A 27,022-nucleotide genomic window follows, 5' to 3' on the forward strand; every position below is an offset into this window, starting at 1 on the left:
CAAAGAAGATAAAGTTTCAATGGGAAGTGCCCAAGAAAATACTAAATACACTATCAAAGTATATTAAAAAAGTATAATTCTAGAGGTGTAAGAGAAAATTGGTATGGGATAAATTGAAGGACCAGCAATTCTCAACAAAGTGAGGTCCACATCATTTGGTAGTTGCAGTTTGTTGAAACTTTGTGCACAAATTAACTGCTGCATTTCCTAAATTAAGACACAAACTAAACTTGAGAAGAGCTTTACTGCTACAATGTCTTCCTTAGTTTCATAACATTCCTCTTCATTTAAAGTAAATGCTATTTTAACTACTTGGAATTAATTTGATCAGTTGTCCGATTATTTCATAATTTTACGCCAACAACAGATTTGTATTGCTTACTAGGTGGTTGCTGGAAAACAAACATAAGTGATTTCAGTATAACCACTTCAAGATTTTTGGACCACAGTTTTCTTTATTTTTATACTAAATAAACAGAGCAGATAACTATTCATTAACTCTTCCCTATCCAACTCTAGAACCCATTAAAATGGCTCTTATGATAGAAGCCAACTCTTGGAAAATGGTACTTTGTCGATTCTTGAATGAACAGTACAAGGGAAAAATGTCAGAAATAACAGCATTTATCAGTGAACAAATGAAAAATTTGGCCCGACCAATTCAGGATTTAGATGACGTTAGATTTGCCATGGAGTCTCTAGCAGAAATACGAAATAATGAAATAAAGATGGATATGACTTTGTCACCCATTGAGGTATGTACCATTCTGTTTTAGTTAATTTCATCTAATTTTTTTCTTAGCTGGGTTGTGTTCTCAATTCTGTATCATGGCTTGAAAGAAAATTTTAATGGTGAGTGGCCATTTTTACTTCCTTTGCTGTGCACAAGTTAGGAAACAGGAGCTGGAAGACATGATGATAGTGTAAATTGCTTCTTCATACCAAAGACAAATCTGACCTGATTGGTTGTGGATTAACTGGGACTTAATAAGTTTGTTTGGCATCACAACTGGAGACCACACACTATCCGGCAGTCTCAGGAGGGAGACTGCAGGCTGCAGACAACCTGGCCCTGAAGACCAGGGAAGAAGTCCCTTAACCACTCTAAAACTCAATAGGTAAATAAATGAAACCTTGCCAATGGTTTCAATCTGCCCTGTCATTGTAGGGCTGATGGTTGAAAAGGTTTTTCTTGTGTTTGTTTTATGGCAGGAGATGGAAGAAGTTGAGAGAGAGGTGGGGTGAATGATGCATGTTTGCTTAAGTCTTGTACTACCACATTAAAGGCAGGAAACAATAGGTAGAAACATAACATATTCCACCCTGGCAGTCTCCAACTAGACAGCATCAAAATCACCTTCTCCAATTTTGAGTACTCCTCCCCCCCCACCCCCATGTTTTCAAACTCCCCCTTGCTTTCTCACAGCTTTCTGGCCCCAGTGCTCTTTTCACTCTCCACTCTTGTCTATCTGCCTATCACCAAAACCTTCACCTTCCTTCCTCTAGCACCCCAACCTTTTGCTTCATTCCATGATCTATTGTCCTATCAGATGCACCTTTCTCAGCTCTCTGCCCATTCTTCTTCTTACGAACTTTTTTTTACCCATTTCTTCCCTTTCCCACCTATATTTGCCAATCACCTCCCAGTCTGTGCTCCTACTCCTTCTGTCCACCATTTTATTCAGGTCTCTGTCCTTTTATTGGTATTCCTGATTAAGGCATAAAATGTTGACTGACTGTTGCCTTCCATAAATGCTGCCTGGCCTGCTGAGTTGTGTTTTGCTCCAATTTTACAGCATCTGCAGTTTTTTTTTATTTGTCATCCTTCCAACACCCCCTCTGTCTTTGTTCCAAACACAAACTATCAATACACCCTTGTTCTGGATTAGCCTACCTTATCAAGTTAGCACCCGGGACCAGAGTTTAAATCCCAGACTGTCTGTAAGGAGTTTGTATATTCTCCTCGTGTCTACGAGGGTTTCCTCTGGGAGCTCCGGTTTCCTTCCACCATTCAAAATGTATTAGGGGTTGTAGATCATTTGGGTGTAATTTGGCAACACATGCTTGTGGGCTGAAAGGACCTGTTACCCTGCTGTAGTCTAAATTTAAATTTATCCACTGCTATACCCTCATCAATCATTTCCTTTAAAATCTCAGCAAATTTGTAAGACTGTTACTAATCTTTCCAAATGTGCATAAATCATATTCTTAATATCCTCTTCAATAGTTTTCCTACCACTGATGTCAGGTTCACAGAGTATAATTTCTTGAATTTTCCCCATTTCCTTTCTTGAACAAAGGTCCCACATTAGCTAATCTCCAGTCTTTTGGGAGCTACTAGTCTCAAGTAAGTTTGTAATAGCTACAAAATTGTCATTGCAATAATTAATTCTGGTCCAAATTGCATTTCCGAAATACCTTGTAAAGAAATAGATACACTTCAGGCCATCAGCCTCCTCATCCTGCCCTCTGTCCAATCCCTCCACTCACTGAACAAATGATCTTGTTCCCATCTTCTGCCATGCTTGCCTTAACTCTCCTGAACACCACTAGCAAACTTGCCTGCAAGATTATTGGTGCCCCTCCAGTGAAGCATCAATCTATCCTTTATGTGAAGATCCCACCTGTCATGGGATAGAACCATGCACCTCAAGCCCTCCATCCTGCATCAGTTTCTTAACCCACACATTTAATTATACTATCTTCCTGTTTCTTGCCTTGCTAGCTCATGGCTTAGGAAGTAATTCTTAGGTTACAACTCTAGAGTCCTGCTTTTTAGCTTTATTTGTTTTATTCCCCAAGTTTTTTGTAAGACCTCACCTATTATTTATGTTGTTTGTACCTATATGTGTGGTGCGCTGTCGTACAGAAAGCAGACACAAGGCTTAAAGACTGATCAACAGGCTTTATTCCACTTCAAGTCCCTGCTGCAGTTAGCCGTGGTTAGCTGTGCTGGCTCCGTGTGACTGGCCTCGAGGGGTCGGATGTGACTTATATCCCGGCAGGTGATTGGCAGCCAACCAGGTGGGGCTTGGCCCATTCAGAGCTGATTGACAGCCGGCCAGGTGTTGACTTGTCCTCAGTGCTCTTCCTGCAGGTACATAAGTCCCCCCCTGCAGTAGGCTAGTGGTGTATCACCACAATATGGATCACAACCTCTGCCTGTCACCTTCCCTTTAAGAATGTCCTGTTCCCAATCAGAGACATTACTCTTATCACTAGGGAGGCAATACTTTCCTGGAGTCTCACTCACAGCCACAGAAACACCTATCTGTGCTCCTGACAGATCACTGTCTTCATCTTGTCTTTGATGCTGTACAACAGAGCAAATTTCAGTGCGGTTTCACTGAACTGGTTACTGTTGTCTTATTCTCATGAGAGGCTATCCCCCACAACAGAACCAAATGGTTTACTTGCATGAGTGGGTAACAGCCACAGGAGAATCCTGCATACCTGCCTACCCCCACCTGCTGGTCACCTATCTGTCTAACTGATCCTTTGGTGTGACCATCTCTCTGAAATCCATGTCTAAAGCACTTTCTGGCTCCTGTATTCTCTTCAGTGAGTTTAGGAGATGCTCCAACCAATCATTAAGGACTGAGAGGAACTGTAGTCGGCCACACTTCTTATAGACATAATATCTGAACACTCTTTAATCTCCCAAATCTAACAGAAGCTGACAGCAGGTGCATACCACTCCACTAACTGCCATCGCTACCCTTTTTAACATCTCATAAAATTGAGAAAATAAAAAGGAAACAAAAAAAATCTTACCTTTTCCTACCATTTTTCTGTTGATTCTCCTCATTGGTGTTCACTGAAACCTGCATATTGACCTCAACAGCAGAACTTCAACCTCAAAGCAGCCCTTGTCAAATTGGTTACCCCACTCATTTTTGTTGCCATTTAATTTTCTGCTGGGCCACATATTAGGCAATCAAACAGCTCAACACCTGATACACAGTGGTCACTGCTGCTTCTCTGCCTTTCTGTGCTTCACAGCAAGGAATCAAACTCGACCTCACCAGTTCCACAGATATAATGGGACATCCTACTTGCTTACATATTTAATAACTTTTATATCCAATCACATTTGATGTCACAGATACAGTAATTTTTCTGAACTTTATGTTGTTTTCATAAAGGAAGCATATAGTATCCTGAATAAGTATGAGGTGGAAATTTCAAAGGAAGAAGCAGAGGGAGCTGACACACTCCGTTATTTCTTCAACAAAATGCAAGTTAGAGCTGTGAGTATTATAATTTATGTGATTCAAATCTAATAATCAATTGGTCATTACTTTGTTTGTATGTTTTCGAATAGTTATGGATAAAAGTAATATTGGAGCTAGGGGAAAGTGCTGAATTGGGGAAAAGATAATAAGAACAGTATTCAGCAGGAGCTAGGAGTAGTAAATTTGGAGTAGTTGTTATTGTACAAGTGTCTGTTTGATTTGTGGAAATCATTGGCCAGCTGGTCAGAATTCAGGCCGTTCAGCTTGAGCAAGAAAGACTAGGCCTGGGAACCTTGCATAACGAGAGATGTGCCAAATTTAGTCAAAAAATACTGGAGAGATTTTATTTTTGAAGCCTGAAGAAGTGGGCGAAGTACTAAATGAGTATGTTGAATTGGTACAGGTGCCTAACCTTTTATCCGGACTCCGAACACTGGCAACCTCCAACAACGACATTTATTTCGGTAGATGATATTTGCTTATATCAAATATGCTTTCTACACTGCCGCTACAATATGGGAATTTCTCAGAAAATTCTTGCAATGCTGACTGTGTAAAAAGTTCCAGACGGGAATTAGAAGCTAATTCTGCTCCGAAATTTTTCCTGCAGCAACCCTAGACATTTTTGTAGTCAGCCTACAGTCTAACTGAACTGCAGGTTGTCCGCAACAATACGGTAATGAATACACGTGACCACTTCGCTCCTATCCCAGTCGTCTATCCACCCTGGCCGTCCATCCGTCTATTGCCCCACCTCCACCATCCATCTATTTCCCCCACCATCCGTCACTCCCCCCCCCCCGCCCCCATCAAACTCCTGATGTGACAGTAGGGGTGAGGGGTGCAGTGCTGCTGAGCCTGGAATTCATTGGGGACCCTCACCGGCGTGCGGTGATGGCTCAATGCGGGAGCAGTGGCTGTCTTCATTACCCATAATCCCCCACACAGCTGGAACCACTCTGCCAGCGCCAGGAATACACAAAGCAGTTATAGCTCCGTGGAGGATTGTGGGTGAGGAAGACGGCCATTGATCCCACATTGAGCCAGCCACTGCCTGCTTCTCCCACTGGGGGCTCAGGCCAAGAGTCACCTTTCTACTGAAGGTAAGAGAGGGTGCCGATGGGGAGGGGGTCCTCCCTCTGAACATGGAGAATATTTGCAAAACATTTTTAAAACTCAATGATTTGGAGACAACTTTCATGGCAATGAGAGCTGCAGAGTCCTCTATGGGACCCTATAGAAGAAGTCTTTAAAAAGACATTAGTCTGATACGATGTTTGAGCGGTAATGTGCATTTACTGTATTTGCGCTGTTTGAGATGGCTGCGATGTCTGAGCCTGTTTTATTTTAAAGTTTTACTTTAAAATTAAAAAAAACATGCTAGTGATATTATGGTTTTTATTTACTAAAATTCATTTAACACCCATGCCCCCTGTTTTTGAAATCTCGCATTCGCTTAAAGGGACTGCCATTTTAAAATGATTCTGAAATCTGGAAGATTCCCAAGAAAGGCAGCTGTCTGGTCCTGACGATCCTGGATAAAAGGTTAAACATCTGTATTTATCATAGAGAAGAACATGGGTAAGATTAGGGAAAAGTGTGCTCCAGCACTTATTGTCTAGTGACATACTGATATCAAGATGGAGAAATTGGGTTCTTGACAGACCAAATGAGTCTTAGCTAAGAGTTCAGCACACTATGAGAGAATTCTTAGGGACAGAATTCACAAACATTTAGAGAAGTTTAGTTTTCTCAGGGATACTCAGCATGGCTTTGTGAGAACAAGCCATGCCTCACAAGCCTACTTTAGTTTTTTGAAGAGATGACAAAAAGAAATTGACAAAGGTAGTACAGTACATGTGGTGTATATGGATTTCAGTAAGATTAATCAAGAAAGTCATGAGACATGGGATATGTGGAACTAAGGCTATTGGATTCAGAATTGGTTTGCCTGCAGAAGACAGAGGATTGTAGAAAGATAAGATGCATTCTGCTGGAGCTCAGTGACTAGTGGCATTCTACAGTGATCTATTCTAGGAACTCGGCTCTTTGTGAGTTTTATAAATGACTTGGATGAAGAAACAGAGGGATGGGTCAGTAAGTTTACAGATGATGCAAAGGTTAGAGGTGTTGTGGATAGTGTAGAAGATTCTACACAGGATTATAGAAAGAATCCAGAGTTGGGCAGAGAGTGGCAGATGGAATTCAATTTGGATAAGTGTGAAGATCAAACTTGAAGGTGAAGTACATAGTTAATGGAAGGATTCTTAATATCACGGAGATGCAAAGAGAACTTGGGATCCAGGTGCATGAATCCCTCAAGGTTACCACTCAAACTGATAGGATAGTTAAGAAGTTGTATGATGTGCTGGCCTTCATTAGTTGGGGGATTGAATTTAACCATCATGAGGTTATGTTCCAGCTCTTCAAAACTCTGGTTAGACCACACCTGGAATATTGTGTTCAGTTCTGGTTATGTCATCACAGGAAAGGTGCAGAAGCTCTTCAGAAGGATTTACCAGTATGTTGCCTGGATTGAGAGGGATTTACCAGTATGTTGCCTGGATTGAGAGGGATTAACCAGTATGTTGCCTGGATTGAAGAATGTGGCAAGGGTGACAAGGCGGAGCTTTTCTCTTTGAAGCAATGATAGATGAGAGGTGACTTATTGGAGTTATATAATATTATGAAAGTCATATATAGAGTGGCCAGCCAGCACCTTTTTCCTGGGGTGACAATAGCAAATACAAAAGGACATCCATTTAAGGTGACTGTAGAAAAAATTGGGGGAGATGTTAGAGGTAAGTTTATTTGCACAGAGAATGGTGGGTGCCTGGAATGTATTGCTAGAATGGTAGTGGAGGCTGGTACAAGAGGGACAATTAAAAGACTCAGGTGGCACATGGATGCAAGAAAAATAGAGGATTAAGGGTGTGAGGTAGGTCGACATAACATCGTGGGCCAAAAGTCTTGTACTTTGTGATAAAGTTTTATGTTCTGATTAATAAGTCCCGAGGACCTTATGGAATCGATTCCAGATTAATGTGAGAGGCAAGGGAGGATATTGATACAGCTTTGACAAGGATCTTTGTAAAAAAAACAATGCTGGAGAAACTTAGCTGGTCAATCAATGTACTTTTATGTAGCAAATATAAAGATACATAACCAGTGTTTCCCTTTATCATGGAATGGTAAAATGTCGGCAGGTGCCGATCAAAATGGTTGGGGGGAAGAAGATGGTCCCAAAAGCAAGGTAGGGAGGGCATACCAGCAAGTAGGTAGAGAATGGATGGCTCTGTGAATGGAGAGGGAAGTGGATGGAGAGCTGGAGGAAAGAAGTCAAAGGGAAAAAGAAGGAAGGGAGAATGGAGAGTAGGCTAGCAGAATCCAGAAAAGTCAATGTTAATGCCATCCTGTTGGAGTGCCCAGACAGAAAATAAAGTGTTGTTTTTCCAATTTACATCTAGTCTTGGAAGTCATTGACAGACATGCGAAGGTGTGTGTGGGGTGCGGAATTGAAGGGTTGGACACTGGGAGATCCCTGTCGCTGATACGGACAGAGTGAAGGTGCTCTGGGGACAAACTTTGAGTTGACTGAAATGCTTGAGCATGTTGACATTAAGAAAGAGGATGTGTTGGAGCTTTTGAAAAGCGTGAAGCTAGATAAGTCACCAGATTTATCCAAGGCTACTTTGGGAAGCGAAGGAGGAGATTGCTGAGCCACTGGCGTTGATCTTCGCATCATTACTGGGGACAGGATAAGTACCGGAGAATTTAAGGGTTGCAAATGTTATTCCCCTTTTCAAGAAAGGGAGTGATAACCCAAATAATTAGAGACTAATGAGTTCAGTAGTGGGCAGGCTGTTAGAGAAGATCCTGAGAGATAGAATTTATAAAAGTTAAGACAGGCAAAATCTGATTAGGGATAGTGTGACGGATTATGTTATATTTTTATTTGTACATATGTTTTAAAAGGAGATAAATTATGGCAGGTTTTTTAGTGTAGGTCACATACAAACACCAAAACAGATCTTATTTTAAATATCAGAGCTCTGCTTAAGCCAGACAGTCCAGGCTCCGGGTGCCTTTGCAAAATCTTTGAAGGATGCCCATAAGGACTTCACAAGTAGGTGTTAATTGGAGTAATGCTGTGGAGTAATGGATTGTTGTTTTGGAAAGCAACAGAAGAACGAACTCGGAAGATTGAGTCTAGAACCGCAGTCTGAGTGCAATTTGCTGTTCTAAGAGGGTCGTGTGGTTTTCTCTGAGAATGAGAGAGAGAGTTGAATTCTACAGTTCAGCAACAGTAGCTGGGACTGGAACAGGACAAGCTGGGAAGCTTGTGGTAAAACCCCATTTTGTTGTGAATTCTGAGTTCAGCCTGGTCAAAGCCCTTGTGGTCCATACAGGAGGAGATGGCTGGCTGTATAATGTTTCACTTGAAATAAGGGAAACAGAAAAGGAACTCTGTGGTGACCTGAAAGAAAGAGGTTATCATCTGGAAAACCCTGATGGGGCAGGCTTCTTTGGCAAGACACTGACATGGCTGTTCTAAAGGAATCAATTGTGGGTGTCCAACGAGCAACAAATCTCTCTCTGAAAACTGACAAGGACCTTCCTGAGCGGTAACCATTTACCTTTCAAGCACCAAAGCCTGGTGAACTTCATAAATGTTAAATCCTGTGCACAGTATAAGAATTGCTTGATACCAGTGAACATAGAGGAGTGAGAAGTGAGATTGGACTGTGAATCAAAGACCTTTTCTGAACTTAAACACACACATTACATACATGTGCGCTTAGAATTAGAAGGGGGTTAAGTTATGTTAAGTTAATAGTAATAAGTTAAAGTTTGATCCTGTTTTCATGTTAAAAGATCATTAAAAGCAACTTTTGTTTAAGTAACTATTTGTCCTGGTGAATTTCTTTTGCTGCTGGGTTTTGGGGTCGTCTTGGTGCATAACAATAGTCACCATGGTGTCACCAGGGGCTGGGGTTTGAAGTCCACACTGTCTGTGAGATGTTCTCCCTGTGTCTATATGGGTTTCATCAAGGGGCTCCGGTTTCCTTCCACTGTTGGACAGGTTGATAGTGTTGTTAAGAAGACTTTTTGTATATTGGCCTTCATTAACTGTGGGATTGAATTCAAAAACTGACATATTGCAGCTGTCCAACAGCTGGGTTAGACCCTACTTGGAATATTGTGTTCAGTTCTGATCACTTCACTACAGGAAGGATGTGGATGCTATAGAGAGGGTGCAGACGATATTTATGAGGCTGTTGTGTGGATTGGAGAGCATTTCTTCTGATAATAGGTTGAGCAAACTTGGTCTTTTCTCTTCAGAGCAATGGAGGTTGAGGGATGACCTGACAGAGATTTACAACATGATTAGAGGCATTGATAATGTGGATAGCCAGAGGCTTTTTCTCAGGGGTAAAATGGTGAATATGATGGGCATAATTTTAAAGTACAAGGGGGAGGTACGAGGTAAGTTTTTGCTCAGAGCATGGTGGGTGCATAGATTGTGCTGCTTGTAATGGTGGTGGAGCAAGGTACAATAGACCTTTTAAGAGATGATTAGATAGGTATGTAGAACAGAGAAGAATAGAGGGTTAATGCCGTAGGAAATTCTAGACATTTGTTGGAGATTAGGTTGGCATAACACTATGGGCTGAAGGGCCTGCACTGTGCTATAGACTTCTATGTAAACTTGGGTTGTTTTCCCTTGAGCGTCAGAGGCTGAGGGCAAACCTAATAATATTTCTATTTTATGCAGTTCAAGTTTATTATTAAGTTTAAGATTATCATTTCATTGTATCTGCAAAGGGTTCTTCCATGCGCAATTGAGCAAATCAAATCTTACATCCGTACAGCTATACAAGTATTAGGGAAAAATACACAGTTATGGAGCTGAGAGATATTGTGAAAAAGATCAATTAATACATCATAGGGACAGCATGAGAGGAATGTGGCAGAGTTCATTCAATAGTCTGATGGCTATGGGTAATCAACTGTCTTTAATCCTGTTTGCATGCAATTTCACACTCTTAAACCTTTTTCCTGACTCGAGGAGGGATATGAGAGCATGTTGGGATGGGCCTTTCAGTAAGGTGTCTGCTATACCTGGACAGCAGGAGATTCAATGGAGGGAGGGAAGTTTGTATAATATTATGAGCTGCATTCCTATTTTCTGCAGATTCTACTGATCTTGAGCAGAGCAGCTCCTGTCCTCACTCTTTCAATGGTGAACCTGTAGAAGTTGTTGAATCACATGGGGGGGCATGCTGGACTTTCTTAGTGTTCTAAGAAAGTAGTCAATGTGCTTTCTTGACTGTTGCATCTTGACTGGTTAGTCCAGGTCAGGTCACTGGAAATGTTTATTCCAAGGACTTGAAGCTATCCATTGTCTCTGCTTCAGGAGTGTGGGCTCTAACCCCTCTCCAGATGTTTATGATTAGCTTCTTTGGCTTCGAGATGTTGAGAGAGAGGTTGTTGCCTTGCCACCATGCCACTTAACTCTCAACCTCCTTTTTCTCTTCCGATTCATCATTATTTGATATTCGACATACAACAGTGGTGTCTTCAGTGAATTTGAAATGGAGTTGGACTGGTATGTGGCTATACAGTTGTAAGTATGGAGTTATTACAGTAGGGGGCTGAATTCACATCCCTGCAGAGTGCCAGTGTTAATAGTGTAGACAGAATCTTTTTCCCAGAGTAAAAATGTCACATTAAAAGTGTGGTGATGGGTGGGGGGGGTAATTTAAAGGAGATGTTTGGGGCAAGATTTTTTTACACAGAGATTGGTGGGTCTCCAGAGCAGGCAATAACAGCATTTAAGGGGCTTTAATATAGACACATGAAATGCAGGGAATAGAGGAATTGGTTGTCGTGTTTGGACAGACATGGTGGGCCATATAACCTGTTCCTGTGCTTTGTTCTGCAGTCAGTGAACTGTCATCCCCAAACTCAAGTCTGACTGCTGGACATAATTACCTGAGGGCTGCCACAGATCTGAAGATGATCTGTTCTTTCAATTATCTTTGGTAGTAGGCCATTTTGCTGTGCTAGCTTCTAGTTCTTAGAATAGTGTTAAGTCATAAATACTAATGCATTTGTAACTTGTTCCTTTGCTGCATTCTACTTGGCATATTCCACTTGGCTGTTCTACTTTGCAACAGTGATGCTTCCACTCTCCAAGTAAAGCCTTCATGATGCCACCAATTAGCTGTCACCACACTTTTCTTTTGCTTTTGTCTGATGTGCCTTCTATATTTCAAGAACAATGACATATTAAAGAGTGGCTCTTGTAAAACAAAGGGTTTTTTTCTAAGCACCTGGCTTTTAGCTCCAGCCTGTAATTCACATAAAATGATAACATGTGCCAGCAGCAAGAGTTGCACAAATACCAGCAACTAATGCCTTGCCCATTTTCACTTGTGGCTTCAATCAAATTTGCAAGATCTCTGGAATAACTTCCAGTACAGATCAAACTATATCTTTCAAAAGTTCAAATTGTGCTTAATTAGCCCCAGTTTGCTTTTACCTGGTGCAACTGTAGTATGAATTGTGAAGGGTATTGTGTCCTCTCCATTTGGAACCTGGTGGGAGTGTGGATTGTGAGGATAACATGACCTCTCTGGCTGGAACCTAGTAGGAAGTCACCTCACTTGCCAGTCAAGGGTTAGATGTTCCCACAGATGAGGCTGATGCACAGTTGGTCCTTGCAGTTCTCGTGGACGGGTTTTGCATTGAAAAAGCCAAGTACATGCAGACTCTACCCTCTCTCTCTTTACTACTGCTGCTTGGAGATCATCACTGAACTCCAGGCTGAGGTCACAGGCAGTCCTGGATCCTGAACTTTGGGCAATGCTGGAGGCCAGGTTCATTTGATGTACTGTACTTGTTAGTTGTAATTAATTTACTGTTTTTTAGGGTGCTGTACCTGCAAGAGATAGAGTTGATGGTACTGTGTGTTTAATCCTCATGTTTCCAATCACGCTGGGAAGGTGTAGTAGTGATTTATTGGTACCCAATATATAGTAATTTGTGTATTATTCAGGATTGATCTCTGTGAGCGTATGCTCTTGTGAATTCCCCTGTGTGTAAATAAAGCCTACTGTTTGTTGATAACATGTGTCCATCCTTGATTGTCTCTGAACGCATCAAACCTATTCTTGAAAACAACAGCAACCTGCTGATGGAACCAAACCTGGTGTTACATGAATACTAGGAATCTAGTGCTAACCTGCTGCTAACACTAGATTCCTAAATTTTGTGTCAATGTGACCAATTTAACTTTAAGAAAAATTTGGAGGGCTGCTGGCTGGGTGGTGGTCGATGGGATGAATCTGAAAAATTGTTTGGCACAGACTAGATGGACCTTGTCCTATGATTCAATTATCCATACGTAACTTGGCTGTATATCTTTCATGGTTGTCCCTTCATTTTGTGTGGTTTGGGGGCAAGAATTAGGATTGAATAATTTGTGCTCAACATGCGACATAGTATTTCTATACATTATGCTCTTTTCTGGAAATTCAGTCCTACTGACTTGGGCAGAACTGAGTTTTAAAAGCAGAATACTATGTAGCTATGAGTTTTCTTAGTTTTGTTGATTTGTAAGCATTTCTATTCAGTCTTTCTGACTTTTACAGTTTTCTTGATCTTGACTAGCTAGATCAAATAATTACCCGGTAACTGTCTTCAAGATTACACAAGACCAAGCTGCATAATGCCACCAGTTGCCTTACTTTGTGGTATAATTGCTTGTTTGAACAGAAAAATGTCCAAGATGAATTGGTACAAGTTCAGCCCAAGTTTAAAGCAGCCCTGCTGGAGTCAGTGGATCTTTTCCAGAAGGAAGTGCTCAAATATGGACGACAGTATGAAAAGGTAATAATTTATTTGAGGATATTTCATCAGATGTAGAGGGCAGTAAAAGATCAATATAGTCCATGTGCTCAAGTTCCAAGTTTTGAACTTTACAATAAATCCTTCACATGAATCAGTTACGAGCATGCATGTAATTTCTTGAATTTGGAAGCATTAAAATAAAACCACTGTCTGTCTCATCAAATATAAATTATTCATAAACCTCTGTCTAAAATAGTTGTCATAATAGTTACTATTTCACTGTTGCTTTGTTTACAAAATCAGAATTAAATAGAATACAAGGGTGGAGATTCCTGAACCCTGATGGAAATATTCAAATCTTCAGCAAAACATGAAGTGCTGGAGGAAATTAATGGGTCAGACAGACCATGGATAGAAATGGTCAGTCAATGTTTTGGGTCGGGATTCTTTATTAAGACCACAATTTTTTTTAAAAAAAGGAAAAAGTAAAGTTAGATGGCAGTTGAAAATGCAGAAGGTGAGCAATGTAAGAGAGCTTCCCTCTGGAGAGGGGAGGAAATCTTCAAAATAAGTATACCTTGAGAATTTGCAGTGGAGTAGAAGCACAATCAAGAAGCATGAAGACTGTAGTGCTAGAATCTTGAGCAAATAATGATCTGATGGAAGAACTCAGTGCACCAGATAGCATCCATGGCTAGAAATGGTCAGTCAACATTTACAAGTTTATTAATTCCTGATTGTTTACATGCTACAACCTCTGGTCCATGCTCTGCACTGTGACAGATAATGTTGTATTTTGTATTGTATGTAGATATGTTTTAAAGGAGATAAATTGTGGCAGGTCTTTTTAGTGTAAGTCACATACAAACATTTCAAAACAGATCTCATTTAAAAGACTGGAGCTCTGGTCAAGACAGACAGTCCCAGCTCCGAGTACCTTTGCAAAAACTTTGAAGAGTGCCCAAGGGACTTCAGTAATGGATTGTTGTTTCGAAAAGCAACAGATGAAGGATTAGGTCCAGAGCTGCAGGCTGTCTGAGTGCAGTTTGCTGTTCTAGGAGGGTCATGTGGTTTGGCATGCAGAGAGAGAAAAAACAGACTTTTTCTCAGAGAGAGAAGGAGGGAGAGAGAGAGAGAAAAAAATTCAGTTCTACAGTTCTACAGTTCAGCAACAGCAGCTGGGACTGGAACAGGACAAGCTGACGAGCTTGTGGAAAAACCCCATTTTGAAGATGGGTTGTGAGTTCTTAGTTCAGCCTGGTCAAAGCCCTTGTGGTCCATACAGGAGGAGATGGCTGGCTGTATAATGTTTCACCTGAATTAAGGGATATAAAAAAAATTCTGTGGTGACCTGAAAGAAAGAGGTTATCATCAGGGAAATCACTGATGGGGCAATCTTCTTCGGCAAGGCACTGATGTGGCTGATTTGAAGAAATTAGTTTGTGTCCAGCAAACAACAAATCTCTCTCTCTGAAAATCGACCAAGAACCTTCCTGAGTGGTAACCATTTACCTTTCAAGCACCAAAGCCTGGTGAACTTCATAAATGTTAAATTTTGTGCACAGTATAAGAATTGCCTGATACCAGTGAACATAGAGGAGTGAGAAGTGAGATTGGACTGTGAATCAAAGACCTTTTCTGAACTAAACACACACATTACATACATGTACGCTTAGAATTAGAAGGGGGGTTAAGTTAATAGTAATAAGTTTAAAGTTTGATCCTGTTTTCATGTTTAAAGATAATTAAAAGCAACATTTATTTAAGTAACCATTTGTCTTGATGAATATCTATTGCTGCTGAGTTTTGGGGTCCTCTGGGCTCGTAAAAGCCCAAAAACACACAATACAAAGTACATAAAGGTCACATGAATAATGAAAATATAAAAACATAAAATGGTGTAGGTATAGTGTAAATGTGTAGATACACACACGCACAATATTTGGGATGATCGTTACAGAATACTGTCTGTTAGTTTCACAGCTTCTGGGAAGCTATTCTCTAGCAGCCTGCAGTCCTTATATTGATGCTCCTGTACCTTCATCTTGATGGTTGTGGGTGCGCTAGATGGAAAGAGCCTTCTATAATTCCTTGAGCCTTCTTTAGTCAATGCTTCTAGTAAATGTTCAGTATAGAGGTAAAAGTGACCCCAGTGATCCTGTCAGTTGTTTTGATGATCCTCTGTACAGACTGATTGTTTGCAGCTATCATACCACACAATGATGCAGCCAGACTGGACACTTTCAATTGTGCCTCTGTAATAGGTTGTCAAGAAGAGGCCGGTAGCCTTGCCCGCCTCAACCTCCTTAGGAAATTTTGGGTCAGGACAAAGGTAAAAATGATTTGAAAATATAGTGGCTGATTCATGCTACCTGATTGGTGGTAGAGGCAAGTATACACAAAACATAGAAACCATAGAGAACTACAGTACAGAAAACACACCATTTGGCCCTTTTAGTCTCTGCCAAATCATCATTCCGCTAGTCCCACTAACTTGCACCTATTCCATAACCCTCCAGACTTCTCCCATCCATGTATCTATCTAATTTATTCTTCAAATTTTAGAGCCCACATTTACCACGTCAGATGGCAACTTGTTCCAAACTTCCACCACTCTCTGAGTGAAGTGGTTTCTCCCTAATGTTCCCCTAAACCTTTCACCTTTCAACATAAAGCCATGTATTTATCTCTCCTAATCTCAGTGGAAAGAGCCTATTTGCATTTACTCTGTACAAACCCCTCATAATACTGTAAACCTCTATCAAATCTCCCCTCATTCTTCTACACTCTAAGGAATAAGGTCCTAACCTGTTTAATCTTTCCCTGTACTCAACTCCTGAAAACCTGGCAACATCCTAGTAAATCTTCTCTGCACTCTTTCGATCTTACTGATATCCTTCCTGTAGTTTGGCAACCAGAACTCCAAATCTGGCCTCACTAATGTCTTATACCACCTCACCATAACATCGCATCTCCTGTACTTTGATTTATGAAGGCCAAATGCCAAAAGCTTTCTTTATAACCCTGTCTACCTGTGACACCACTTTTAGGGAATTATGTATCTGTATTCCCAGATCTCTTTGTTCCTCCACATCCTCAGTGCCCTACCATTTACCACGTATGCCCAACCTTGGTTTGTCCTTCCAAAATGCAACACTTGTCTGCATTAAATTCCATCTGCCATTTTCTGGCCAATTTTTCCAGTTGGTCCAGATCCCTCTGCAATCCTTATGAAATCCTTCCTCAATGTCCACAATGTCTCTAATCTTAGTGTCATCAGCAAACTTGCTTATTGAATTTCCTACATTATCATCCAGATCATTGAGATAGACAACAAACAACAATGGTCCCCGCACTGATAATTTTATTTTTTTAAATATTTTTGGCACACCATTCGTCACAGGCCTCCAATCTGAGAAGCAATCATCCACTACCACTCTCTGACTTCTCCCATTCAGCCAATTTTGAATCCATTTTGTGGTCCATTTTACAACCTCTCCATGGATACTTCTGATACTTCTAATATCCATGTAGACACCATCCACCATCTTTCATCTACATTCTTGGTAACCTCCTCATAAAACTCCATAAGATTCATTAAATACGATCTACCACATTCAAAGTCATGCCTACTATGCTTAATCACCCCTTGGCTGTCCAAATACTTGTATATCCCATCTCTCAGAACATCCTCCATTGAGTTACTCACTACTGATGTCAAGCTCCTGGTTTACTTTTGCAGCCTTTTTTAAACAACAGGACAATCCAAACCTCGACCACCTCACCTGTAGCTCTCTTGGAAATTTAAGTGTTTGCCTAGATACTTAAGTCTATGTGAGAAGTGAACTATGAGTTACAGCTGGAAGAAGAAAGGACATGTCACAAGGATAACTTTAAATTAATTATGGGGGATTTTAACATGACAGGGAATTGGGAGGGCAGGAAATTACTGGATCCCAGGAGAGAGGGTTTGTAGAAAGCCTAAGAGATGGCGTTTTTGAACAGCTTGTTGATAAGCCCAGCAGGGGATCCTCAATTAATCTGAGATCATTATGGAATTAAAGGTATTTTTAAAGATATAGAGCCTCTAGGAAAAAGTGGTTGAATTTAGTTTCAAATTTGAAAAGGAAAAGAGTTAACGGGTGTATCAATTTTTCAGTGGAATAAAGGAAATTACAGTGGCATGAGAAAGGAACTGGCTCAAGTTGACTGGAAAAGTAATATAGTTGGAGGGACAGCAGAGCAGAACTGGAAGCTATTATTGCGAGTAATAAAAATATGCAGGATAGATATATTCCAAGGAAAATGAAATTTGTCGATGGAAAGATGGCACCAATGTGGCTAACAAAGGAGGTGAAGGCTAAGATAAAAACAAAGGGGAGGGCATAAAGATTTAGTGGGAAAACAGAGCACTGGGAATCTTTTAGAAACTTACAGAAAGAGACAAAGAAAGTCATTAGGAAAGAAAAGATGAATTATGAAAGGAGATTGGCAAACAATATAAAAAAGGATACTAATTTTTTTTAAATACAAAGAATAAAAGAGAGACACGCATAGACATAGGACTAATTGAAAATGATGCTGGGGAAGTTAAAATGGGTAATAAAGAGATGGCAGAGGAACTTAATCAATATTATACGCCAGTCTTCAATGTGTAAGATATTACCAATATACCTGACAGACAAAGGTTTCAGGGAGTAGAATTAGATGCAGTTAGGAGATAGTGCTAGGCAAGCTGAATGGATTAAAGATTGATGAATCTCCTGGACCAGATGAGGTGCACTCATGGGTTCTAAAAAAGGTAGCTTTGGAGATTATGGACCCATTGGTGATGATTTTCCAGAAGTCAAAAGACTCTGGCATGATTTCAGAGAATTGGAAGGTTGCAAATGTGGTTCTGCTGTTTAAGAAAGGTGGGAGACAGATAAAAGAAACTATAGGGCTACTAATCTGATGTCGGTAATTTGGAAAGGTATTAGAGTCGATCCTCAAAGACGTGGTTATGAAATACCTAGAGATGCATGACAGGCTAGGTCCAAGTCAGCATGGTTTTTTGAAGGGTAGATCCTGCCTGATCAACCTATTAGAATTTGTTTGAAGAATTCTCAGGTAGGATAGACAAAGGGGAGGCTGTAGATGTTGTATATTGGGATTTTCAGAAGGCTTTTGATAAGGTGCTGCATGTGAGGCTTCTTAATAAGACGAGAGCCCATGGAATTACAGGGATGTTATTAGATTGGATATAAAATTGGCTGATAGGCAGGAAACAGTGTTGAAATATAGGGATCTTGTTCAGGTTGGCTGCCTGTAACAAGCAATGTTCTGCAGGGGTCGGTCTTGGGGCCTGCTGCTGTTTACAATTTATATTAATGACTTGAATTGTGGATTGAATTGTTTTGTGGCCAGATTTGCAGATGACACCAAGATAGGTGGAGGAACAGGAAGTGTTGAAGAAACCGAAAAGTTGTAGAAGGATATAGACAGCTTAGGGGACTGGGCAATAAAATGACAGATGAGATACAATGTTGAGAAATGTATGATTCTACATTTTGGCAGAGGAAATAAACAGGCAGAGTACTATTGGATGGGGATAAAATTCAAACCTCAGAAGTGCAGAGACCTGGGTGTCCTCTCGTGCAGAGAAACCTAAAAGTTAATGACCAGATTGGATTGTAGTGAAGAATGCAAATGCTATGTTGGCATTAATTTCAAGAGGAATATTGTAGAAGAGTAAAGAGGTGTTGATAATGCTGGATGGGGCACTGGTGAGACGTCATTTGGAGTAGTGTGTGTAGCTTTGGGCCCCCTATCTTAGAAAGGATGTGATGTTGTAGGAGAGGGTGCAGAGGAGATTTACTAGGATGATTCCTGGAATGCATGGGGCTAAAGTATGAGGACTTTTTGGCAGCTCCTGAATTGTATTCATTGGCGTATAGAAGAATGAGAGGGGATCTCGTAGAGACGTTTCAAATTTTGAAAGGTTTTGACAGAGGATGTAGGTAAGATGTTCTCCTTGGTGGGTGAATCAAGGACAAGAGGGCATAGTCTTAAAATTAGTTTTCCATTTAAAACAGAGATGAGAAAAAACTTCTTTAGTCACAAGTCGTGGATTTGTGGAACTCATTGCTGCATACAGCAGTGGAGGCCTAATCATTGGGAGAGTTTAGGCAGGAGATTGATAAGAATCTAATTGGTCAGGGCCTCAGGACTATGGGAAAAAGCTGGCAGTTGGAACTAGGTGTGAGTATAGTTCAGCTTAGGGTAGAGTTGCAGAACAGACTTGCCAAGTGGCCTACTTCTGTTCCTTTATCTTATGATATTGTGATCTAAATTGCCAAGAAAGCTACAGATAAAGTGGTAGAAAATAAGATGTGCACTTGATGGTCCAAAAGGCCAGTTTCTGTGCTGTGTGTCTTAATGACTTGCTTCCATTGCTGTTTCTTGTGTTCTTATGTGGTTATTTTGCTTTTAGTTTCAAAAATGGATGAAGATCATATTCTCCATTTATCTTAATAAACCTTTGACAATCAACCTGTAATTTGAAATGGGTATGAATAATGTTTAAATCACTGTTATTGGATTGTAAAATAAGGTTTTAAGAGCAAATGAGCTTCCCTTTAATCCTATTTCTGTTAATGTTCCTTGATTGTTGAATTTTATGTTGAGGTCTGTATTATCCTATGCATGTATAAATAGATATTTCTTTAAGCATGTTCCATTCTGTTGTTGTAGGAAGGTCCAATGGTACCAGGCATTCAACCTGCAGAAGCAAGTACCAGATTGCAAATCTTTCAGGTATTATTAAATATGATAGGATAAGAGTAATTAAACATCAAGAAAGATTCCAGTCATTAGTGTATGCAGATATGTTACACTCCGATATTTTCCTTTGTTAAGATTAATTTTCCATATTTTTCTGTTTACTAATGCTAGCTTTGCTTGGAGGATTTGACGTCATACTCCTTTTTCTGCCCTTATTAACAGCACAGATTTCTCAGTTATGAATCTAATGGCTCTTTTGACCATATCATCAGTAAGTTTACAGATGACATGGAAATTGGTGGATTCAGATATAATAAAGAACATAAATAGCTGGAACATAAATCAGCTGGAAAGTTGGGCAGAGCAGTGGTAGATGGAATTTAATTCAGACAAGTGTTAAGGTAATGCATTTTTGGATATCAGATACTAACATATGGACAGTTAATGGCAGCAACGTCAACATTGTTGATGTGCAGAGGGATCTTGGAATACAAGCTCATAGCTCCTGAAAATAGGGACACAGGTGAAAAGGACAGTGAAAAATACATTTGTTTTGCTTGCTTTCTTAGGCCAAGACATTGAGTAAAAGAATTGTGAAGTCATGTTACAGTTATACATTACATTAGTGAGACCACACTTGTATTGTGTGCAGTTCTGATATTACACTACAGCAAGGATGTGGTAGCATTCGAAAGAGTGCAGAAAAATATCTCAGGGGAGTAATCTGGAATAGAGTGCTTTACTTATCAGGATAGTCTGGGTTTATTCCTTCTAGAATGTAGGAGGGGTGACGTTACAAGGTTTGTAAAGTTGTCAGGGGTAGAATCTTTTTTCCCAGGGCAGTAATGTCTTGAACTTAAAGGCTCAGGTTTAAGGTGAGAGAGAAGAAATTTAAGTAAGTAAATTTTTGCACAGAAGGTGGTGAATATCCCAAATGAACTGTTAGAGGATGTAGTTGATGCAGATACAATTACAAAATGTAAGAAGCATTTGGACAAGTACTTGAGGTTATGTGAAATAAAGGTTGTCCTGAATAGCTATGCAGTATGTTTCTATGATTCTCTTCCGTTCTGTGACTGTTTTAAGAAACTGGGTTAGTGACAAGATGTATCTATTTCAGTCAGATCAGAAATGGAAATAAATTGCCCATCATTTTCAGAATATTAATTTTTGTAGCACATATATTTGACGGTGTGAAATTACTTTTTCTTGCATGTTACTTTAATTAAATTGTTGTACTTTATTGAAAAGTTTGCAAAATTCTTGGAATGTATGGCTGAATATTTCAAGATCTACATCTCTGGCAGGATCTCGGTGAAATTTGGGAAATCATTGATGCAGTCACCTAAAAATCTCTGGTGGGCTAAATGTGCAGCGTAAACTGCTATTGTCCTAAAATAATAGGGAAATTGACCAGAATATTTGAAAAGTAGTCTAAGCATTTGGCACATGAATTCATGTACTGAATGCAGCCTCATTGCAGAGCTTCCACATGTTGCATTGTTGCCACACTCAGTGTTACTTGGTGAATCACTGTTGAAAGAGCACTGTCCATGGCTGTGATGGTTGCTGTGATGTTGAGGGACAGTACAGGAAAAGTGGGACACAACACTACCCAGTGTTTCCCCATGTGATAAACTAATTAGATCAATTCCCATGTTGTGAATGGCTTGAAACAGTTGTACAGCATTAATTGCAACATGCAGGTCATAAGTGACTGTGAAAAGGCTATAAGCAATGATGGAATTCCCAGTGAATTACTTAACATTATACTGGCTGGGAAATTGATGTAGGACATCAATACGATAGTGCATTCTTTAATTGAAGTCTCATTCCCATATCCTTGATAATATACCAAATGACAATACACCAAATGATCCCACATACTCCAAATATTTGTACCAGTACTGGAGAAAATACATGCAATGTGACCTGTGATCTCATCAGCAGTACAGTTGCTGCCGGGCTTGATGGTACAAGTCAGAGGATGGTTGTGGAGGGTTGTTATTCAGGTTAGTGGCCTCTGAAATGTATGAAGATCATATTCTGTTGTTTGAGCTGTTTAGCTGTGTATTATCATTTTGCAAATCATGAACATGGACATTAAATCCATCTACAACTCAGAGCTCTGCAATCTCTCAACATTTAGATGATTTTATTAGATATGAAAATAATATTTCCAAGATTTGGGTGGGGATTTGCTACGCATGGACTAGTAGGGCCGAACTGGCCTGTTCTGTGCTGTAAGTGGTTATATGATTATATGGTTATTTGTCAGATTGTCACCCACTCATTTAACCTACCTCTATCCCAGTGGTTCTCAACCTTTTTCTTTCCTCTCACATACCACTTTAAGTATTTCCTATGTCATAGGTGCTCTGAGATTAGTAAGGGATTGCTAAAGGTGGTATGTAGAAAGAAAAAGGTTGAAACCCACTGTTTTAATCGTCCCTAATTGACTCGTTATGCGCAGGGTTTCAGAATTCCAAAGGAAATGGGCCAATGACAATTTTTCTCCAGCAAAATATTTCAGTAACAATTGGGTGTAGAGCAGTGATTCTCAACCTTCCCTTCCCACTCACACATCACCTTAAGCAATCCCTTACTAATCACAGAGCAATTATGGCATAGGGATTACTTAAAGTGGTACGTGAGTGGAAAGAAAAAAGGTTGAGAACCACTGCTCTCTCCCTTCACGTTTCCATCATCCACAGTTTTTTGATTTTCAATAATCTCATTGTAGTCTATAGCGATATAATAACCTACCTATCTGCGTCACCAACAGATTTAGCAACCACATCTTTGGTGTCTTCATTCAAATAATTTATTTGAATAGTAAAATGTTCTACTTAAAATTGAAAGCAATGTGCTTTGTTCTTGGATATCATGAAGCACCTCTGCACATCATGAAGTGCTTCTGAAAGTCCATGGGGGGGGGGGTGAAAGAATAGGAATTATAACCCATAAATAATACAAAAGATCATTAAAATAATTAATGACCTATATATAAATTGATTTGTTTCAGAGTTGGTTTGATGAGTTATGGGGCAAGTTTGGGACATATTCATCAGGAGAGCGTTTATTTGGATTGCCAATTCAAGATTATGAAATACTACAGAAAAATAAGTAAGTTGAATTTCACTAAAGAAAAGACTGATACAGGTACTCCATCTTGCAACCTATGAGACTTATATCTATCCGTACATATGACCAAAATTTTAAAAAATATGTCATAAAAATAAAATTTACTTGGTTATAACAGGGCATGTAAGAGCCAAAATGTGCGTACTTATTTTGTTAGTCAGCATCACGGGATCCATAGGGTGGGCAAGGCCATCTTGATTCTGGTCCCCATGCGCTAGTCTTCGGTTGACGCATACGCAAGAGTTAAGGGTGTGAATTCAATGTTGTCATGTGCCAACCAAACTCCAGTACCCAAATCCATCACTCACGCACCAACTGAACACCAGTACACAATCCCATCACGCATGCGCCATCCAAAGACTCGCGCATGCACACAGGAATCAAGATAGCTGCGCCCAGCCTATGGATCTCTGGAAGCCAACGAACAAAGTAAATATCCACATTTTGGCTCTTTCGTGCCCTGTATCCCTGTTATAGTTTGTCAAATTCAACATTTGATTTAAAAAATTTGCTTTAAGACTTCAGTACTCCATACACATGGGCAAAATTCTGACTTTTGATGTACGACCAATCCTTTGGTCCCAATTACAATTATAAATGAAGGAGTGCCTATTGATTATTTGGTGCATGATAGATATGCTGTTAATAATTGAAATATCTTGAATCCATACCTTGTAGAAATTAGAAGAAATTACAAATAGGAACAAGGATAGAAACTAGTTGGGTTACTTTTTCAATGAGCCCACTCATTGATACTGTTAAAGCATGAAGGATAACTAGGTAAATAGTTACAGTCTTTTCTCCAAGGAAGAGGAGTGGAAAATGAGAAGCTGTAGGTTTATGGTGAGGGTGAAGTGGGATCTGTGGAATTATGCTGATTATTTTTCAAATGGTAAGTCATTGTTTATATTCAAAGGGACCTCTACATCTGACCAGAAGCCATCATGTAGGAAGAGCAAGCTAGTTGCAAAACATGTAATGGCTTTGATTGCAATGGAATGAAGTACATGAGGAAATTTCTGTGCTGTGCATTGATTCCCGAGTACAATTATATAAAGCCAGAGTGAGATCGCATCTGGAATACTATGTACAATTTGGGTATCCTGATCTAAAGAAAAATGCATTTGTTAACAAGCAAGTACTGGAACTTACTTGGAGCTTTCATGGCAAATGTTCACTGATATACAAATGTTCAGCCCTTAGTACTTCTCTACATGACAGCATGGATAGAATAGCAATGAGCACAATGCTACTATCATGCCAGCGACCCCGGTTTGATTCCAGCGCTGTAAAGAGTTCATACATTCTCCCTGTATCTGCATGGGTTTCCTCAGGATGCTCCATTTTCCTCTCACCCATCAAAAATGTATGGGTATGTTAATTGGTGTAGTTGGGGAGTATGGGCTTGTGGGCCAGAAGAGCCTGTTACTATGCTGTACTTGCAAATTTAAAATTTAAATTTACATCTCAAGCATCTTGTGATTATCACTGATTACCCAATCAAATGTGGCATTTTGAACTTCAGGGCAAAACACACATGGTTAATTATGCACCAGTGAAGTGGCATTAATCTTGCCCAAGTTGTGAATATCATTCATTTGAAGAGACATGGTGACTTGGCAAGGGACTGGTCTCTAGGAGGGTCTGGAATACAATTTCATTGAGGGATGTCTGCAGGCTCTGCCTAATGAATTATCAACACTAGGTGTTGCAATCATTTGATGATTTAACCAGCCAGAGCACATTTGGTGCTGGAAAGTTATGAGGAAATTATCTGAATCTGAAAAATTTAGTAACCCTCTTAAGTAATTTTAAGTTAAATAATTGAACAGGATTGACTCCATGACTCCACAACTGTTCATAGATTTGACATTGGAAGAAAGGTTGAAATGTTAACTTCTTGTTTAATTCTCAGAAAGGAACTGGGGCTTTTGCAGAAATTGTACACTCTCTACGATACAGTGATGAATAAAATTAATGGTTACTATGACTTTCTGTGGAGTGAGTTGGACATTGAGAAAGTTAATGCCGAGCTCTTGGAGTTTCAGAACAGGTAACTGACCTACACCATCTTTTTAGCTAACTAATTCTGAACCACTAAAAGAGGGAAGTACATTTTGGCCTGCATGCTCTGCACTTTGGTGGTGCTGGACCTCATCATATTTAATGTTCCCAGCATATTCTGTTTTTATTTGTGTGGCTCATATGTTTACTGATGAGGATTAATTTCGATTGGCTAATCCATTCCTTTATATGATATATTTCTAGGTGCCGAAGGCTGCCCAAAGGTTTGAAGGAATGGCAGGCATTTTTGGATCTGAAGAAGAAAATTGATGATTTCAGCGAGTCATGTCCCCTCCTGGAAATGATGTCGAGCAAATCAATACACCCTAGGCATTGGGAGCAGATATCAGCAATAACAGGCCATAAATTTAATGTGGCATCAGAATCATTCTCTCTGAAAAATGTCATGGATGCTCCACTGCTTCAGTTTAAAGATGATATTGAGGCATGTTGATGTATTAAGTCAAAACTTGCAGAGAAATAATTTTGAGCAGTTGTGGATTGGATAATGTGAAAGTTGTAATAATGATGAGCTTTTTGTCATGTATATTGTATGAGATCCTTTAGTATGGTATAAGTTTTGTAGGTATGGTCATATTGAATGAACAACAGCCTGATAGAGGTGTTTCTATGGTGTAGATGTGAGAAAACCCATCACATGATTGTGAAATGGTACCCACCTCCATCCCTGAATTGCTTCATCTTACCTTTATGCTCCTGACATGATTTCTTCTTGTTGAAAGCTTGAGAGGAGTACAAACACGCTTTTAACAGCTTACAATCAATGGCTGGTAGATATAATAGTCCTCAGGTAAATCTGAGGTAAGTTGGGAAAACCATGGTTTCTATTGGGGTAGGTGAGGGTGGAGCCAAGGGAGGAGCCAGCCACACAGTCAGTGAATTCCAGTTCACTGCACATAGTTGTCTGACAATTAAGTCAAGATTTCTTTCCAGCATTACTTTATATCTGTCACACTTATTAAAGCCCAACATGTACAAGTTTTCATAAAGATTGCTTATAACACTTAAAAAATCTGGCTTTGAAAAGAGAGAGAGAGAGAAAACACCTGTTCTAGTTGTCCTAGTTCCAGGTCTTCACCATATTTAATTTCTCATCCACTCTATCCCACCTTAGCAGATCCCTTCCCTGCTCTCTCCCTTGCTCGCCACTCTTCTTCTACCTCCATAATTTCTCCACTGTGCTCTCACTGCCTCCCACTGGTTCTCATCCTTTTTCTTTTCACTCACATACCACTTTAAGCAATCCCTATGCCATAATTGCTTTAGTAATTGATTAGTAAGGGATTGCTTAAAGTGGAATGTGGGTGGGAAGGGAAGGTTGAGAATCACTGCTCTAGACCCAATTGTTACTGAAATATTTTGCTTGAGAAAAATTGTCCTTGGCCCATTTCCTTTGGAGTTCTGAAACAGTGCACAAAATGAGTCAGTTAGGTGCGATTAAAGCAGTGGTTTTCAACCTTTTTCTTTCCACCCACATCCCACCTTAAGCAATTCCTTAATAATCACAGAGTACCGATGGTGGAGGGAATACTTAAAATGGGATGTGAGTGGAAAGAAAAAGGTTGAGAACCACTGCACTGGACCTTACTTTCTCTCACCTTCCTTTCTCTCCTACCATCATCTGAATGCTTTACTGCCAAGCTTCTGCACTCTCTTTGCCTTACCCTTTTAAATTGCTCCGACAGTTACAATGCTAGAATTAAACTGTCACTAATTATGCATGAGCCTGTCCAAGAATCGATAAATCACAATAAACCAGAATCCCTTATTTTAACCTCAGTTTGAATGTTAAAGTCATTTTAAAGGTACATACGTGGAGGGAAATGAGGAGCAAGGGTCAGTGGGTCTTCGCTCTGTTACTGAGTAAGTTCAAGGCTGGTATGAGGTTGTCATGACAATTCCACTTTCCCATAAACTTTCAACTGTTTGTTTATCAAGTA

The 27,022-nt window shown here is 39.9% G+C and overlaps 1 protein-coding gene across 1 annotated transcript in view; it reads left to right on the top strand.

Annotated features, from left to right (window-relative positions):
• LOC138737386 (dynein axonemal heavy chain 8-like) overlaps nt 1-27,022 on the top strand; it is a 446,335-nt gene that overhangs the window by 361,654 nt on the left and 57,659 nt on the right. Inside the window, exons 30-36 of the mRNA XM_069888133.1 lie at nt 520-755; nt 4,146-4,250; nt 13,017-13,130; nt 19,824-19,886; nt 22,879-22,979; nt 24,913-25,050; nt 25,266-25,506. Of these exons, the coding sequence (XP_069744234.1) occupies nt 520-755; nt 4,146-4,250; nt 13,017-13,130; nt 19,824-19,886; nt 22,879-22,979; nt 24,913-25,050; nt 25,266-25,506 (998 nt within the window). The remainder of the gene's footprint in view (nt 1-519; nt 756-4,145; nt 4,251-13,016; nt 13,131-19,823; nt 19,887-22,878; nt 22,980-24,912; nt 25,051-25,265; nt 25,507-27,022) is intronic.

This window comes from Narcine bancroftii, chromosome 6, assembly GCF_036971445.1.
Source record: "Narcine bancroftii isolate sNarBan1 chromosome 6, sNarBan1.hap1, whole genome shotgun sequence".
In the NCBI taxonomy this organism is placed as follows: Eukaryota; Metazoa; Chordata; class Chondrichthyes; order Torpediniformes; family Narcinidae; genus Narcine; species Narcine bancroftii.